The following is a 16,644-nucleotide window of genomic DNA, read 5'->3' as shown; positions in this document are numbered from 1 at the left end:
GCGCAAATCGAGCGTCAGTGATTACACAAACACACCCACACTCCAGCGGTGCGTATTTACACAGTGGCGAGAGCGGCAGCTTCCGGCTGCAGCCACAGCAGGTGACACGGCGAGGGGGCGGCCGGTTGGCCCGGCCCCACTCCCGTCTAATACCCATTGAGCTGGGGCCACTCGACCCACGCGTCCTCCCACTCGCCTGTCACCCGCTCGCTGCAGGTCGCCGCCACCCGAGCGGTCAGTTACTTTCTGAGAAGGTCGTACCCCGGCCTCCCTCCCTCCCTCCCCGTTCTCCGTCGGAGTGGCAGCGGCCGGCGGGCGACGGGTCCTCCCAAATTTGTCACCAGGCCGCCGAGGCGTCAGAGCGCGGCCGGGGGTAGAGCCGCACGCGGCCGTACCGGGCGCCGCTCAGACTCTGCGGCTCGGGCGGCGCCGCCGGCAGCTCGGGCCGCTCCAGCATGCGGACCAGGTCACGCAGGTTGTGGTCGGCCGGACGGCCGGCCGGCCGGCTCTGCACCAGCTCAGTGAGCGCCGGCGTGGCGAACTGACGCTGGTGCTCGCCCGGCCCGTTGACCACGGTGCCGAAGGTGGGCTGCGGCCGGTGGCGCGGCGCGCCGTACAGCGGGTTGTGGCGCAGCGTGTCGTGCACGCGGCCCAGCAGGTACGGCTCCTGGTAGCGGGGCACGGCGTTTGTGCGCACTGCGTTCCGGTGCTGTCGCTTGGAGAGCTTCCACATGGCTCTCAGCTGCTCGCAGCTGGGCTCGCGCGGCGCATACGAGTTGTACGGCACGAACTGGTTGCGCTCGCGCTGGCGTTTCTCGGGCGGCGGCTGCGACTGGTCGGTGTCGTGCTGGGTGCGCGCGGCCGACAGCAGGGTGGCCAGCAGCAGCAGCAGGGCGCTGAGAGGCAGGCGGAGCCCCATCACCGACGGTGGCTGGCCAGGGGCTAGGGGAGAGTGGGGTGGGTTGTATCAGTTTTTTACTCCGAGACCCATAACCTCGTAACTATCCGTGATAAACTCATTATTTCCATACTATCTCCTTCCTTGATTCTTCTGCTTTTTTGTGCAAAGTAACTTTTCCGCTACCTCTACCAGTTTTTCTTCTACGGTCTGCCGAATAGAACAATATTTTTGATACAACTTGCCCCATGGCTTGGGTGAATTGTATCACATGGTGGGGTAATTTGTATCACTATTTCACGTTTCAGGGAGTGTGCTTGCTACTGGTTTTGAACATAACAACAACATTAAATGGGGTTAATACAATGTATATGCTCAAAGGCTTCACTTTTATTAGACCAAACTTAGGTCAATCCGAACGAAACATCGAAACGAACGAAACATCAACAGACTAAACGCAAAAGTGGCCCGTTAAGAGCAAAGAAGCAAACACATTGTGCCGAAATGAACGAGTATTGACTAGCTACCTACAAACGCGAGCCAAGGCTTAGCTTTCGCGATCAAAAGCGACATACCCATACATACATACATACGTACATACATACATGTTACAACATACCCCACCCGGCTCTGATACAACATGTACCACGCCGCCATCTTGGGAAAAAACATCCTCGTGCTCAAAAACAGCGGACAGCTGGATAAATCCATTTTCACTCACGCAGCCTTAGAACCTACCCTCACCACCGCTACGGAGATCTTTCAAATTCGTGCACATCTAAATGCCCAAAACACACATTTTCTTGCAACTTACTTTTTTAGAATGACATTAAAAAAACATAAAATCGGCTCTCACCTCGAGACGCGTCCATCCAGCCACACGACAGAACAGGGAAATATGGCGCCCGGAAAACCTCGTCGGCTGGTCGTGTCACGAGCGCCATCTATTGGATAAGTTTGGCACAATTCGCCCTGATACAACTTGGACATGATACAACTCTCCCCGCTCTCCCCTACCAGCAGCAGCGGCGACAGCAGCTGGGCCGCCCCGGCCCAGCTGCTGGGCCCAGTGAATTGAAACGTTACACTTAAGCTGAAAGCACGGCGCAATCGTGTTCAAGTTCTCAGGATGAAGCTTAGCCACTGTGTGCGTTAAAGTGACCAAGCCACCTTAACCCTCACCGGCACAGGGGCCACCCCGGAAAGCCCCATAGCAGCCACACTTTACGACTTTCTAACAGGTCCCGATTTTCCCGGTTTTCGGGTCATTGACCTGACCTAGAGGTCACCCGATGACCTAGGACCTTAAAATTGGATATCATCGGCTTCCTCTCGTGACGGGCAATACGCTCGTTTTTCCGCGAAGCTCTAGCTCGATCAGGGGCCAAACGCGAGGGTGGGGGTCGTACCCCCCCCCTTTTGTGCCGTCGAAGGACGCAAAATGGCCTGTGCCGGCGAGGCCTAACATTAGTGTTGAGTTGAGATAGCCAAAATGGGGTCCCTGGCTTGCATTTACCGGTTTGAACACTCATAACCCGCGCGGGACTGGGGGGGTAAATTTTACCCCCCCCCCCCCCCTCGCGAATTTTTGCAATATTTCAAAAACGGCCGCCAAACTTTCAGTACCTTTTCTTACATCAATTTGACACGTTCCATGAAAATTTGGGCGAAATCCTTCGGAAATGTTTTGAGAAAATGACGTTTTGGTGACGTCATGTTCGCCATTTTCGCCTCAAAAACGGCAAAATTTCAAACGCCGCTAACATCTTCATTTTTTAAGGGAATCAAGACGTAACAAAAAAGGTTATACGTAATTCTACCTTGTCTATCAAATGGCTATCTCGGTTTTTTTTTGAAAATTTTAGATTTTGGCCCAAATTTTTCCAAAAAACTGACTTTTTGGAAAAATAATTATAAAACCCAAAAATTTGAGTGTATCGAAAAAACCGGAATATATGTCAGAGAAGTGGTCAATGTGCACCTACATATCAATTTTCAAAAAAAAAAAATCAGTTCAAAAATGTGGGAGTTATTTCAAATTTTATGATGTCACGACACACAATTTAAAAAAAAAAATGATTTTTTGGAAGTTCTAGACCTTTTACAGAAACAAAAATAGCACCATTCGATTCGCCGTGAAAAACTACATTAGATAGACACCTTTTTAGGCCTTAACAACCAACTTCAAAATTTGACCTCACTTGACCTGACCTTGACCTGACCTTGACCTGAAACTCATCCAGAAGTGGTCCATATCACTTATTGAGTGTGCCTATTGAATTCTATGAGTAAAATGACCCATAAAACATGTGTCGCACATGCCCTTTTCTATATTTTGTTTTTGGTGACCTGATCTGACCTGACCTGACCTTGACCTTGACCTCTGAATGATATTGTATGCAACGAATATTGTCTTGGTAGCCTAAGAACACGTTTTGGGCAATCAGTCTCAGTCCATGACTCCATTCTTCGGCAACTACGGTGCAAGGTCGATACTGTAGAAACTTGCAATTTGTACCCTTGACCTGACCTTGACCTTGACCTCAAACTTTAAATTAAATACATGTTTTTAGTTGTTCGTGATGAGATCTTTCGATTGGCGTTTGAATTTTCCAAATCGGACCATTAGTTCGGAAGATAACAGGGGGGGGGGTAAAATTTACACCCATCCCCCCAGCCCCGCGCGTTCGGCTGGAGACCACAGCCCCGCGCGGGCTATAAGATCGAGAAATGTCTCAAATCGAAAGTATCTACTTTCAAAGTTGCAGCACTTGGATTCAGAGGGGCTAATGCATTACAATGCCCCATCTGAATGTGTGACGTCAGCGCAGATCTAATGATTTTAAATCTTTTACTAAAACGTCTCGTAGCACGCGATGGTATATGCTGCTTTGCACACAAGTGCCGCACTTTCAAATAAAGTCGCTAGGAACAGCAGAGATCCCAAAAAGTAAACAAAAGTAAAAGTCCTATATCATGAAAACCGGTGAATATTTTTCGATGAAATTTGGTAGATATTCATTTTCACTCTTTCTGAACCCAGCGACATCACTTTCATGCCAATTCATTAACTTGTTGAAGGTGGGAGGGTCCCTTTAACCACTGGTAGCTGGATATCGCTATAGCCATAGAGCATGCTTCCCGTTTCCGACGGAACAAAATGTCTTTAGCATTCATTGGACAGTCATGGTACTGTCCGAACTCCGTCGCAATAGGTGAGACCTTGTGAGCATCTAACACCTTCGAACATTGCTGACTCGGCGTGTTTTACTCCTGGCTTCAGCAGTTGAGCGTTTTTTTTTTTGTGAATCGCACCATCACGACTCCCACGCCGCGAAACAATCGTCCAACTGCCTGCAACCTGAGCCACTCACCGGTAATCGCTTTCTGGTCTACATCGCATTCCTGCTGTATTTAGGAGCACTCACCGAGTTTGAATGGATCTCAACTATTCTCATAAACGCTAGACATTTGGGGTTGAATAGCAGAGCGATACACTTCGTAAAGTTCGTTGGATCTAAGAAGTTATGCTAGTAATAAATGCTTATAATTTCACCCTTCATTGTGTGTGGATGAGTTTTGCTGTTTTGTGGTCGTCAGTTATTCTACAAAATTATGTAGGTACAACATAACAGCAGCTAGGGCTGACATATTTGATCGTAATAACAAAATTAGACGAGACGTTTATCAAATTTTCGGCAATTGTTCGTTCTCAGCTTATTCCATTTTCTCTGAACAAAATACTAACTAAAGTTAACCCGCGCGGGGCTGGGGTCTCCAGCCGAACGCGCGGGGCTGGGGGGGGGTAAATTTTACCCCCCCCCCCCTGTTATCTCCCGAACTAATGGTCCGATTTGGAAAATTCAAACGCCAATCGAAAGATCTCATCACCAACAACTAAAAACATGTACTTAATTTTAAGTTTGTGGTCAAGGTCAAGGTCAGGTCAAGGGTACAAATTGCAAGTTCCTACAGTATCGGCCTTGCACCGTAGTTGCCGAATAATGGAGTCATGGACTGAGACTGATCGCCCAAAACGTGTTCTTAGGCTACCAAGACAATATTCGTTGCATACAATATCATTCAGAGGTCAAGGTCAAGGTCAGGTCAGGTCAGATCAGGTCACCAAAAACAAAATATAGAAAAGGGCATGTGCGACACATGTTTTATGGGTCATTTTACTTATAGAATTCAATAGGCACACTCAATAAGTGATATGGACCACTTCTGGATGAATTTCAGGTCGAGGTCAGGTCAAGGTCAGGTCAAGTGAGGTCAAATTTTGAAGTTGGTTGTTAAGGCCTAAAAAGGTGTCTATCTGATGCAGTTTTTCACGGCGAATCGAATGGAGCTATTTTTGTTTCCGTACGAGGTCTAGAACGTCCAAAAAAGTCATTTTTCAAAAATTTTGTGTGTCGTGACGTCATACAATTTTGAATAACTCCCACATTTTTGAACCGATTCTTCTAAAACTTGGTATGTAGGTGCACATAGACCACTTCTCTGACATATATTCCGGTTTTTTCGATACACTCAAAATTTTGGATTTTATAGTTATTTTCCCAAAAAAGTCAGTTTTTTGAAAAAATTGGGCCAAAATCCAAAATTTTCAAAAAACCGAGATAGCCATTTGATAGACAAAGTACAATTACGTATATCCTTTTTTGTTACGTCTTGATTCCTTTAAAAATGAAGATGTTAGCGGCGTTTGAACTTTTGCCGTTTTTGAGGCGAAAATGGCGAACATGACGTCACCAAAACGTCAATTTCTCAAAAAATTTCCGACGGATTTCGCTCAAATTTTCAGAGAACGTGTCAAATTGATGTAAGAAAAGGTACTGAAAGTTTGGCGGCGCTGCGCGCCGCCGTTTTTGAGATATTGCAAATATTCGCGAGGGGGGGTAAAATTTACCCCCCCCAGCCCCGCGCGGGTTAAATCAGATGTCTAGAGATGCATCATATCAGATAAATAGAGAGGCCAAGAGAACGAAGAGGGAGATAAAGAAGAAAGGAGAAATGAAAGAGTCAGACAAAGAGAGAGACAGAGGGGGAGAGGGAGAGGGAGAGGGAGAGGGAGAGGGAGAGGGAGAGGGAGAGGGAAAGGGAGAGGGAGAGAGAGAGGGAGAGAGAGGCAGAGGCAGAGACAAAGACAGAAAGAGACAGAGAAAGAGAGAACAAGGGGAAAGCCAAAAGATGTCCCAACCCCGATGAGTGGTTCCAGGTCCAGTCCACTTTACTGCGAGACGTTCATTGACGGCTCGGATCCCTTTCTCACATCGTGACAACCTCCATGTATCCACACTCCACGGACACAAATGGGAAGCAGCATAATCGCAAAGGATAACAATTATCTTTGAGCTTTGACAAGTGAATTAATTCATGAATACTAAGTGCGAATACAATCAAGACGGTGGCCTGGCCGCCTCTCAAGACGGTGGCCTGGCCGCCTCGTTTGTCTCCGGTGCCCCGGTCGGAACTGCCTGACAAATGCCCCTGCGGCTCTCACTTATTCAGGTAAGGGAGGATAACGATAGGCAAAACCAAGATTCCTTTACTACTCAGGTTAGTTCACTAGAGAAATAAAGGGGCCGTGGTGAGTTGGTGACGTCATCAGAGGAAATCCTTCACGTTCAAATGAAGGGGTCATTTAAATTTCTGATTTTGGCTCGATATTGTCCTACTTGTTTAGTTTCAGTCCCATTTATCGTAATGAGGCGAGCTCATTGTTTCATTGGTACAACTTTTGATGACACATAATCCTTATTTTTTTCTCCAGCTCGCTTGAAAAATGATGAAATTAGCATGCATGCCTATGGGTGAAGGGAGATTCTACCGCCGTGGTGACGTCACGGTACTAAGGGATTCTGGAACTCGTGAAGGGGGGCTGGGTAAAACCAAGATTCCTTTACTACTCAAAGCAACGTTTTGAGTAAAACAACGTGCTGTGGTACATGCTGCTGCTGTATTTGCATTGTCATTTCGAACGTATACATTAGGTTTCTTGGTTTTTAAGCAGAATAGAATGGTTGCCAAAGATTTCTGCTAAAAACGTAGATGAGTTTCGATGATTCGGTCATTCGTGGCTCTTTCAGATATTTTGAAAAAAAAGCACAATGTCATGCTTTTACAATGCAATTTACAACGCCGTTCGACGCCAAACCAGGCGCACACACAACTAGTGAGATACCTATCTACTCTCCGGTTTGTTTCTCACCACGATAATCTGCTTACAACAAGCTGTGGTACAGTCCACAGCAGAAGTAATGTGCGGTTTCAGTCATGGGTATGTTCTGCTTCTGAAGCTTAGGAACGATTAACCAGACTACAATGAAACTTTGAATGTAGCTTATATGTATCGTCACCCTTGCAGCTGCAACATTAGCTATTGACATCTTCTTTTCGATCACTCCGCATTAAACAATCGCCAGTCAAAGCCAACCGTTGATATTGGTAAAACCCCACATTACTTTAGCGGTGGGCTGTACGTTTATCTCAAAAGTCATGCAGAGATCAGCCCTTCGATAAAGTGCAAAACTCTCACCATGCTCTCACTATAAATCAGGAATTGAATCAAAGCGTAACCGTGCTCTTTAAACTATTGTTAGTCGAACAAGCTAAAGAAATTCAATTTTATTGTTATCTAGTTCTTTTTTAATACAATCTCCAAGGATTAATTGCATCTAGTCTGCGATCCATTCAGCCATATTCAGCCTACAGTGGAGGTCGCAGGGGGGGGGGGGCCATCAGGGCCATGGCCCCCCCCCCCAAAGGCAAATCAGAGGGGCCATCATATCATTTGCCCCCCCCCCCCAAACAACCGATGGGCCCCCATGGCCGTATGGGGCCCTGGCCCGTATTCGATTGTCACGAGGCTCGAGAAACCCACGCCAGCTATTAACAACTCCCATACCAGTCTTTGAGGGTCCTACACTGACCTCCCTTCAGGGCGGTCAGGAGGGCCCTTCAGTGGCGGTCAAGCGTCCACATTGACCGCTGAGGACCCGTATTGACCTCTGAGGGCCCTCCACTGGCCTTTGAGGGCCCCTAAACCGGCCTCAGGGCCCAACCGGCGTCTGAGAGCCTCACACCGGCCTCTGGTGGCCTCATTTCTGTCTCTCGAGTCCCAAGACTAGCCTTTACTCGTAAGTGTCTCTGAGGGCCCCGCACTGGATTCTGAAGACCCGATGTCGAGCCAGCATCGGCCTCTGGGGCCCATCTTGGCCTTTGAGGGCCCTCCGCTGGTCTCTGGGGTCCAACGTCGGCCCATGCCGGCCTTTTAGGGCCCCACACTGACCTCTTAGGGCCCATGCTGGCCTGTAAGGACCCACATTAGCCTCTAAGGGCCCCGCACTGGATTCTGATGACCCAATGCCGGCAGCTCAGGGCCCGCATCGGCGTCTGAGGGCCCATCTTGGCCTTTGAGGGCCCTCTGCTGGCCTCTGGGGTCCAACGCCGGCCCATGCCGGTCTTTTAGGGCCCCACACTGACCTCTGAGGGCCCATGCTGGCCTGTAAGGATACACATTAGCCTCTATGGGCCCCACACTGGATTCTGAAGACCCGATGCCGGCCTCTAAGGGTCCGCATCGGCCTCTGAAGGCCCATCTTGGCCTTTGAGGGCCCTCTGCTGGCCTCTGGGGTCCAACGCCGGCCAATGCTAGTCTTTTAGGGTCCCATTCTGATCTTTGAGGGCCCCATGCTGGCCTGTAAGGGCCCATATTAGCTTCCGAGAGCCCCCCGCACTGGATTCTGAAGACCCGATGCCGGCCTCTAAGGGTCAGCATCGGCTTCTGCGGGCCCATCTTGGCCTTTGAGGGCCTTCTGTTGGCCTCTGGGGTCCAACGCCGGCCCATGCTGGTCTTTAGGGCCCCACACTGACCTCTGAGGGCCCGTGCTGGCCTGTAAGGACCCACCTTAGCCTCTGAGGGCCCCGCACGGGCTTCTGAAGACCTGATGCCGGCCTCTAAGGGCCCGCATCGACCTAGTCTGAGGGCCCATCTTGGCCTTTGAGGGCCCTCTTCTGGCCTCTGGGGTCCAACGCCGGCCCATGTCGGTCTTTTAGGGCCCCACCCTAACATCTAAGGGCTCCATGCTGGCCTGTTGTAAGGACCCATATTAGCCTCTGAGTGCCCTATTCGGTCTCTGATGGTCTCAAACTGCCCTATGCAGGCCCTGTACTGGTCTCTGAGGGCTCTAAACTGGCCCCTAAGAGCCCAAACCAGCCTCTAAAGGTCCCACGACCCACACCGGCCTCTGATGGTCCCATTTCTGTCTCTGGGACCGAAACTGCCCTTATGTGCCTCTGAGTGCCCCGTACTGGCTTCTGAAGGCCATCGATGCCGGCTTCTGAGGACCCATACCGGTCTTTAAGTGCCTCATAGCGACACCTGAGGCCCCACACTAGCCTCTGAGGGGCCCGCAAACTGGCCTATGAGGTCTCTACACCGGCCACTGATGGCCCTATTATGTTCTCTGGGGGGCTCAAACCTTACCTTTGGGCGTCACGCACTTGCTTATGAAGCCCACATCAGCCTCTGGGGCCCTACCTGGGGCCTTTGAGGCCCTTCGCTGACCCTTGGGTCCAACGCCGGCCTCTGGGGGTCTGACACCGTACTCTAAGGGCCCCATTGCAGCCTCTAGGCGATAGGTATCGCCGAAGCGCTATCGATGGGCCCATAAGTGTACACACAGTACATGCATTTATTGATACTTTAATTGTATCCAAGTCATTGGGTCATATTTACAGGTTTGGAGGCGCAACCGCAGGGTAAGCAACGGAAAACACGGGCGGATGTACAGCCCTCAGCAGACTGCGTGGTAGGTATTCTTTTTTCGACAAAACCGATAATAACTCAGAGGCTATGCTATCAGTCGGTCAGAACTCACTGCAAATAGATGCGCCATGCTCCACTCCTTCGATTAGGTGTATCACTAAACAAACTATACGCCTTGTGTGGCAACAAAATGCAAAAGTTTGTTTTGGGGGCAAATATAAACTTTTGTATTTTGTTGCCGAACTAGAAGTAAAATGAATACGGTGATGATGCCAATCTAAGGTGCGGAGTCTCGCGTGTCTTCCTGTTACGATTTGCGAATGACCGATAGCATAATATTCGCATTATTCTCGTTTTTGTCGAAAAAAGAATACCTACCACGCGGTTTGCAGAGGGCTGTACCTATCAGTCCCGCAACGAAGGAGTTTGGACCCACCCCGTTTAGAACGGACCGCGTGAGAAGTCAGCACTGCGTGGTCATCAACACCAGAACTGCTAAGTCAGACCCTAACCGTGTCTTCTCCCATAATGCAGTGGATATTGTGTGACTTTCATGAAATGTTGTTAGCCAGGCAAAATTGCTGGGCATTTACCACATGCCGAGATATCCCTTAAACATTAGCACGTGCATTTGGGAAATGGCTTCGGCCCGCCTCGGCTAATGTTGAAGGTATTTGGGAAACGATTCGGCCCTAGGGCTTTTTGATTTTACCACATGCCGAGATATCCCTTTAACATTAGCACGTGCATTTGGGAAATGGCTTCGGCCCGCCTCGGCTAATGTTGAAGGTATTTGGGAAACGATTCGGCCCTAGGGCTTTTTGATTTTACTGTATGCCTGGTCTATTCAAATACATTAGCCAGAGGGGTGTGGTAATAACTGGTGTAAGCAAATTGACCACGGTCAAAAATGCATTACCAGAATGCACTTAAGCCAACATTTTGGGATGTTCTCGTTCCTAAGTCGGCTAAGAGCTTCGGTCCAGAAAATAAATTTATCGTTGGCATCGTTGGCATACAGTAAAATACATACCAAACTCGGCCGGTGATAAATTTTCAAGACCTCAGTCCTTACTGATTTTTGAACTCGGCCTTCGGCCTCGTTCAAAAATCCAGTAAGGACTTCGGTCTTGAAAATTTATTTACACCGGCCTCGTTCAGTATTATATATTCCCAGACAAAATTTTACTGAATATTCTGAGCGGAAGAACCAATTTCAAAGAAGATATTTACGGATTGTGTGTTCACTAACAGCAACAGCAAAAGTAAGTGACTGCGTGTTTACTTACTTTTGCTGTCAACGTAATTCAACTAAACAAGGTTATCGTTCCAATGCCAATGTATTTATTGCTGCAGAACATGGTCGGAAATCGGAATAATAATTATCTCTACATAATGCACGCAAAAAAAAAAACGATCAATTTAAATGCATGAAGCATCTTAACGTGCCACAATGAAACATTTGATATTGTTCCAGCTGGGATCCAAGACGCGTTTGATTCAGCGTTTCACCCAATTTTCAGTTTTCCTCACTGTTTCCTCACTCCTACTGGACTCCATATCTTTATTCTAACTTCTGGCGTTTCACCATCTTCATCCTCAGCTTTTTCAAACCCTAAATAAGGGGGAAGTAGGAATTTCATCTTTCATACTCAACGCAGCCCAATAATGAAAAACACAAAAAATAATCACAGTGACTATAAATATGAACATAGTACTAATATAATATTAACACAATATTAAGATTAAAGTGTAAAATATCAAATGAATATGATATTAAGTGTTGCGCCGGTACGGCATGTGGTAAATCTCTTCCCAACCTCTATGTTCCCAATCTCTATGTTCTAGTAATCTTGTTCCCAACCTTTGGCTGTGAAAATGCAGTTTTATTCACCGAGGTTTTTGTGCGGAGGACCGAGTGCCGGTAGGCACGAGGTCCGTAGCCAAAAACCGAGGTTCTGTTATATATTCCCGGTCGGGAATATATAACACCAACATGAAACTTGTCGTGTCTTTATCCTGCTGCTGCTTGGTTTTGCCTGATAGTTCAATACAAATCCCAAACCTCCGTAACATGCATACCTACTTGGACTACCCTGACCCGTGGTTTGCTGAGAAAAGCTAACGGACCATGCAACAATCCCTTTTTGAGAGGTTATGTTGCCGTTTTTCCCGTCCATCTGAACCATCGGCACAGCGGTCACACACGGAAGCCGTTCCTTAACCTTCCCGTCAATTGAAGATGTCCGGGTAGCTAACAAGCTGTACACAATTGTAATAATATTGCCTTACTCAGATTTAAATAAACACTTTTTTACAGGCTAAGCATTTTAAAAGCTAATCTGGAGGAGCTAATCTAATTCGCAAACACAATGGGGATCTGTTGTATCCTCAGCACTCGCTGCTCTGCCGACCTCCGTCGAGACACTCCAGTTCTCTTGCTTGACTCTATATTGTAACGGGACTTGACCACTTCAAGAGACACACCCAGTTCCGCCGCCCAAAACCGACTGGCCGGCGGAACAGACGAAAACACCCGACATCAACCACGCTGCCGACCGCCCGCGGCCTGACCCGGGGCGGCGGACAAGCGACCGGCGACCGCGACCGAAAACGGGACGAACACGTGGACGGGCCCGTATCACAAACGGAGGGGGGTACGGGCCCGTATCACAACAGGATCACGAATATCGTGCATGGAACAGATGAAATAGCCATTTCGTGCTAAAAAAAAACTCAAAATCTTTTTAAGAATGGTCAAATTTGCAATTACGTTCTGAATTGACACACACCTACAAAAGCCACCGCGCCGGTGCCAGTGAAAGGTAGTGTGCCACCTTCCAATGATTTCCCATTTTATTTTTCCTAGGATAAGAAGCTTCTGTTTTTACCTAATATCGCAAAAAAAAAATCAAAAATGAGCCTGGAATAGTGCCTTTTTTGCCTAAAAGCTTACCGGTTTTTCGATATGTACAACAACTGTAGTGGGCTGACCTGCAAACAGGCGTCGGCGACAATCGCGAATGCGGCGCACATGTGACAATAAGCAAAGGTCATTATAGAGTTACGACGTACGGGAATGAGTTATCAGCTGTCTAATCGTAGACAAGACAATGTCAAACTTAAACTGTAAGCCTGTATTGGTATTGTTTCTTTAATTTGGCTGTCGAACATTAATTTATGGTTTGAAATATGATTTTATGTAAAATAATTGATATGAAACAGCCGTCTCTTAAGTTATGGCCCCATTTCACCACACGCAAGTGGCAGAAATGACAATGGGCCTGTTCCAGCGCCTCCAGTAGAAATTCTTGACTGGAGGCTCTACCAGAGGTTTTACTGGAGGCGCTGGAACGCAATCTGGAGATTTCTGGAGATTGGCATCATATATACCAAAAGAATGACGATTGTTCTCTCTTGAAACACAAAATTTGTTTTCAATTTTATTAAGAAAGATTAACAAAATTATGGCAATGTAATATTCTTTACATTCAAGTAGTAAAATAATCAGTCAAAAGTCCTTTGTTTACATTCGTGATTGTCAAATGTGCGCCATAATTGTAGACCAGAGCCTCCAGAGAAATTTGGACCTCTCAAATCTCTGGAGGCTACTGGAGGTTTCTGGAGCTTTGGTGAGAGCTTTCTGGAGCTTTCTGGAGGCGCTGGAACGCTCTCTGGAGGATTCTAGAGCTTTCTGGAGCTTTCTGGAGGTTTCTGGAGGCGCTGGAACAGGCCCAATGATCAGCTGACGCATTTTTCTTGGCCGAAGTCAGAGCGCGCGGCCCGACGCACCACGCGTATTTGGATTGGAAATTCCGACCTCGACGAGCATCAGAAGCCGCCTAACAGGCGTGTTCGAAACCGCAGATGATGATGAACGGGTTTATCGAAACTTGATTGGATGAGCCTATCGGTAATAGCGATTTTAGTGTGTGCATTTATTGTTCATAGTGGTGTGAAATGTGGTTGGGGTACGACCGACAACCCGTCGGAGCGAATTTCGCACTGGGGTACTCAAAATTTAAAGAATTTAAGACGTTTCCATGAGTTTTGAAGGTATGGATAAGTTCTAAAAATCCGGTTCTCCTTATCCGGGTCATTAACTTCATATGGTCCAAGAAAGCTGGCACACTACCTTGAATTATCACGCCTGTGTGAGGATGTACTCCATGGTGAGCGTTGCAGGATGCTCTAGATGGCTCCAGATGCAATACCTTTTAAAACCAAAGGTTTTATACGATTCGATTAAATGTCACTAGCACTATATTCACTGGATCACAAAAGCCGTTTTCACTACAGCTTATTGGGCGAATGCACCAAACTTGACCAGATCTGCACCAAATCTCTTTTACAACAAATGTCGTAATATAATGAATTAATTTCAGTGTTTTTATTCAACGTGATGTCTGAAAGCTTGAAAAAATCAGGCATATAAGCAATTATTAGTGCAACCCTAGCTGATAACAGCTAAAAACACAATGAACCTAATTTGACCAAATCTGCACCAAATCTGCACCAAATGTGAACCAAATATGCACCAGCTAGCCGTCGTAAAAACGGATGATATCATGAGGTAAATATTTCTGTTTTCTTTAAAGGAAATACAATTTTATGCGCATTGCTTCAAAAAATGGACATGATTGATAATCCAGGCTATGCAGTTTAGATCACTGAACTTTGGGTCAGGAAATGCCTTGCGGAAACGCACCCATTCACATAAATCTGTTCAAGAGGATGCAGTTTTTAATTAGCAGTCCAGAGGTCGATAAAATGCTTGGAGTTGCTCCAACGAACATCTTAGTCCCATCACTGTCTCCAGCTTAGCCCTCGCCTGGCGGGAGGGGGGATGCAGCCTCCCTAAGTTTTTTTTTTTGTAAAAGGTGGTGTCGCGTAGCGCCGCAAAATTTGGCACAACGTCTGGGAATGAGCCTCTTGCGACATATCCTGAAAATTTCAAGTGCCAGTCATTTCAGGACCTGGACTATGACTATGAAAAGTACGACCAGTATTGGTACTCACACCTTTCCTTTGAATTAGACGGATAAACAGGCGCCATGCCTATAAATTTGCCCAAGCAAATGATATGCTAGATGAACAATGCATGCACAACTGTCTAATCACTGCCAATTGCCGCGTCGGCACACCGGCATCTCCTCACCTTCTCCCCACACGGCCTTGACTCCCCAACTCACACCATCACACTACTGCGTACGGTGACCGGTCACACGGTGGATCTGAATGCCTACGTTTTCATGCCAAAGTCTGAAACAACTAACGATTATCATCAGCGTAGAAATGTTGAAATTTAGCATTTTAAAGCTTTTAACTTAAAACTTTATAAGTGTGTTTTAACGCACTTGTCCTTATTGATTGAGAAAAGAGCGCACTTTTGATCGTATTACCTTCTACGAAGCAACGCAATCGAAGTGTGATTCCGGTCCACTGTGCGTTTTCAGGCGCGCTCGATAAAACACCCAGGCCTGGAGAAAGTTGGAAGGGTGATTTTCTGATCCTCCTTACCACAAAATGACCCTAAGCGAAAAAATGCCCGCGGGGCGCTGCCAACGCGTGCCAGCGGCCCTGCTAGTAAGGGCGAAAATCAATGCATGTGTATGGGGAGCACACCCTTAGCGCTACGATGGCTCCTTGGAGACACCTGGAGAAACCTCTGCCGGCAGAAGGGTCAGGTCCCTCGCAGACGGCGCGGCACGGCGGGAGCTTAGCGGGTGGCCTAGCCGGAAAGAGGATAAAAATAGCCGACTGGCCCGACCCAGCGAGGGGTGACCGAAGGGTGACCAGGAGTGAATGAGGGAACATACACGCGGTACCGAGCAGCCGATAACAGCACCGGACGATTAGAAAGTCATAAGTCAATGCTGCATTTTAGGCGTAAGGAAGCATCTATCTTGCGCCAACGAGCGTTGGCACGTTGGAAGTTTTATCGACCACTGATTAGCACGATCTCCCTTAAAATGGTGTAATTAAAAGCTTGGAATCCAGTCCAAACTCATCGCCAACTCGGCGCAGCACCGCGTCCCTGGTGCTCCGGTAACCGTGCGGGCCTCACCTGGTCCTCAGCAGTAATGCCCGCGCTCTGCCACGGCCCGAGGCAGTCTCGGCCGGCGGCCCCATGTGCGCGCGCGCGCCTGTCTAAAAAAAGTGGTGGTTTTCTACCACAGACGCTCGTCGAGGTCCCACGCCGCCGCCGCCGCCGCCGTCTGCTCAAATCGATCCCTGGGGAGCGGCGGCGGCCCTCCGGTCAGCTCGGCCGCCCTGCCGGCGACGGGTCGTGACACTGCTCAAAGTGGAGGACCGGGCTCGGCGTCTGCCACCCACACGCTGCACTCTGCAGCTGGCCGGCGGGTCTGTGTCCTGAGGAGGTGATAGGCTGGGGAAATTGCAACTACATTTGGGTAATGGGTATTAAGTGTAAACTGTAAGCCAAGCAAAGTATTGGCCATAAGTGGTGCATTGGTCATGCGTCAAAAGCACCAATACGTTTGAATTTGACAGTCACTCCCACCGTCCCAGCAGGACCTCGCTACAGGCCTACAGCACGCAACTAAGAGCAAAGCTGGGTCTCAGGCACCAAGCGTGTCTCAAAAGGTCCTGAGGCAATATATGCGCGTAGTTGGTACTTGCATAGCTATAAATGTGAATTACCTACACAATTGTCCCTTCCATCGGTAGACTGTCCTTCCCGTAACGACTGTCCTTCCCTTAACCCGCGCCCCAGTGGCGGTCTCAGGCCTCAGCCAACTTCGCCCTAGTGGGGGGGGGGGGGGCATATGTTACCACCCACCTCTAACTCAAAAACTAAGAGGGCGGGCGCGGTAAAAAGCAGTCGATAGCTCTCAATGCGTACGTTTGAAAGTATTTCGGTCATTTTTCACCTTAGAGCAATATTGGGGTCACCAGAGGTCATCAAAGGTCAAAATTTGCCAATTGTCATTATATTTTTCAGAAAACATGC

General features: G+C 48.1%; 1 protein-coding gene across 1 annotated transcript; it reads right to left on the bottom strand.

Moving 5' to 3' along the window:
• Positions 1–290: 290 nt before the first annotated feature.
• Positions 291–14,845, bottom strand: LOC122367004. Its single transcript, XM_043339738.1, has 2 exons — positions 14,830–14,845; positions 291–942 (listed from the first exon to the last, which is right to left on the bottom strand). The coding sequence occupies exon 2, from the start codon at positions 917–919 to the stop codon at positions 338–340; it is 582 nt and encodes a 193-aa protein (XP_043195673.1). The 5' UTR covers positions 920–942; positions 14,830–14,845; the 3' UTR covers positions 291–337.
• Positions 14,846–16,644: the final 1,799 nt, after the last annotated feature.

This window comes from Amphibalanus amphitrite, unplaced genomic scaffold (assembly GCF_019059575.1).
Source record: "Amphibalanus amphitrite isolate SeventyFive unplaced genomic scaffold, NRLGWU_Aamphi_draft 000844F_arrow, whole genome shotgun sequence".
Classification (NCBI taxonomy): domain Eukaryota; kingdom Metazoa; phylum Arthropoda; class Thecostraca; order Balanomorpha; family Balanidae; genus Amphibalanus; species Amphibalanus amphitrite.
This window is presented reverse-complemented; position numbering and strand designations above follow the sequence as displayed.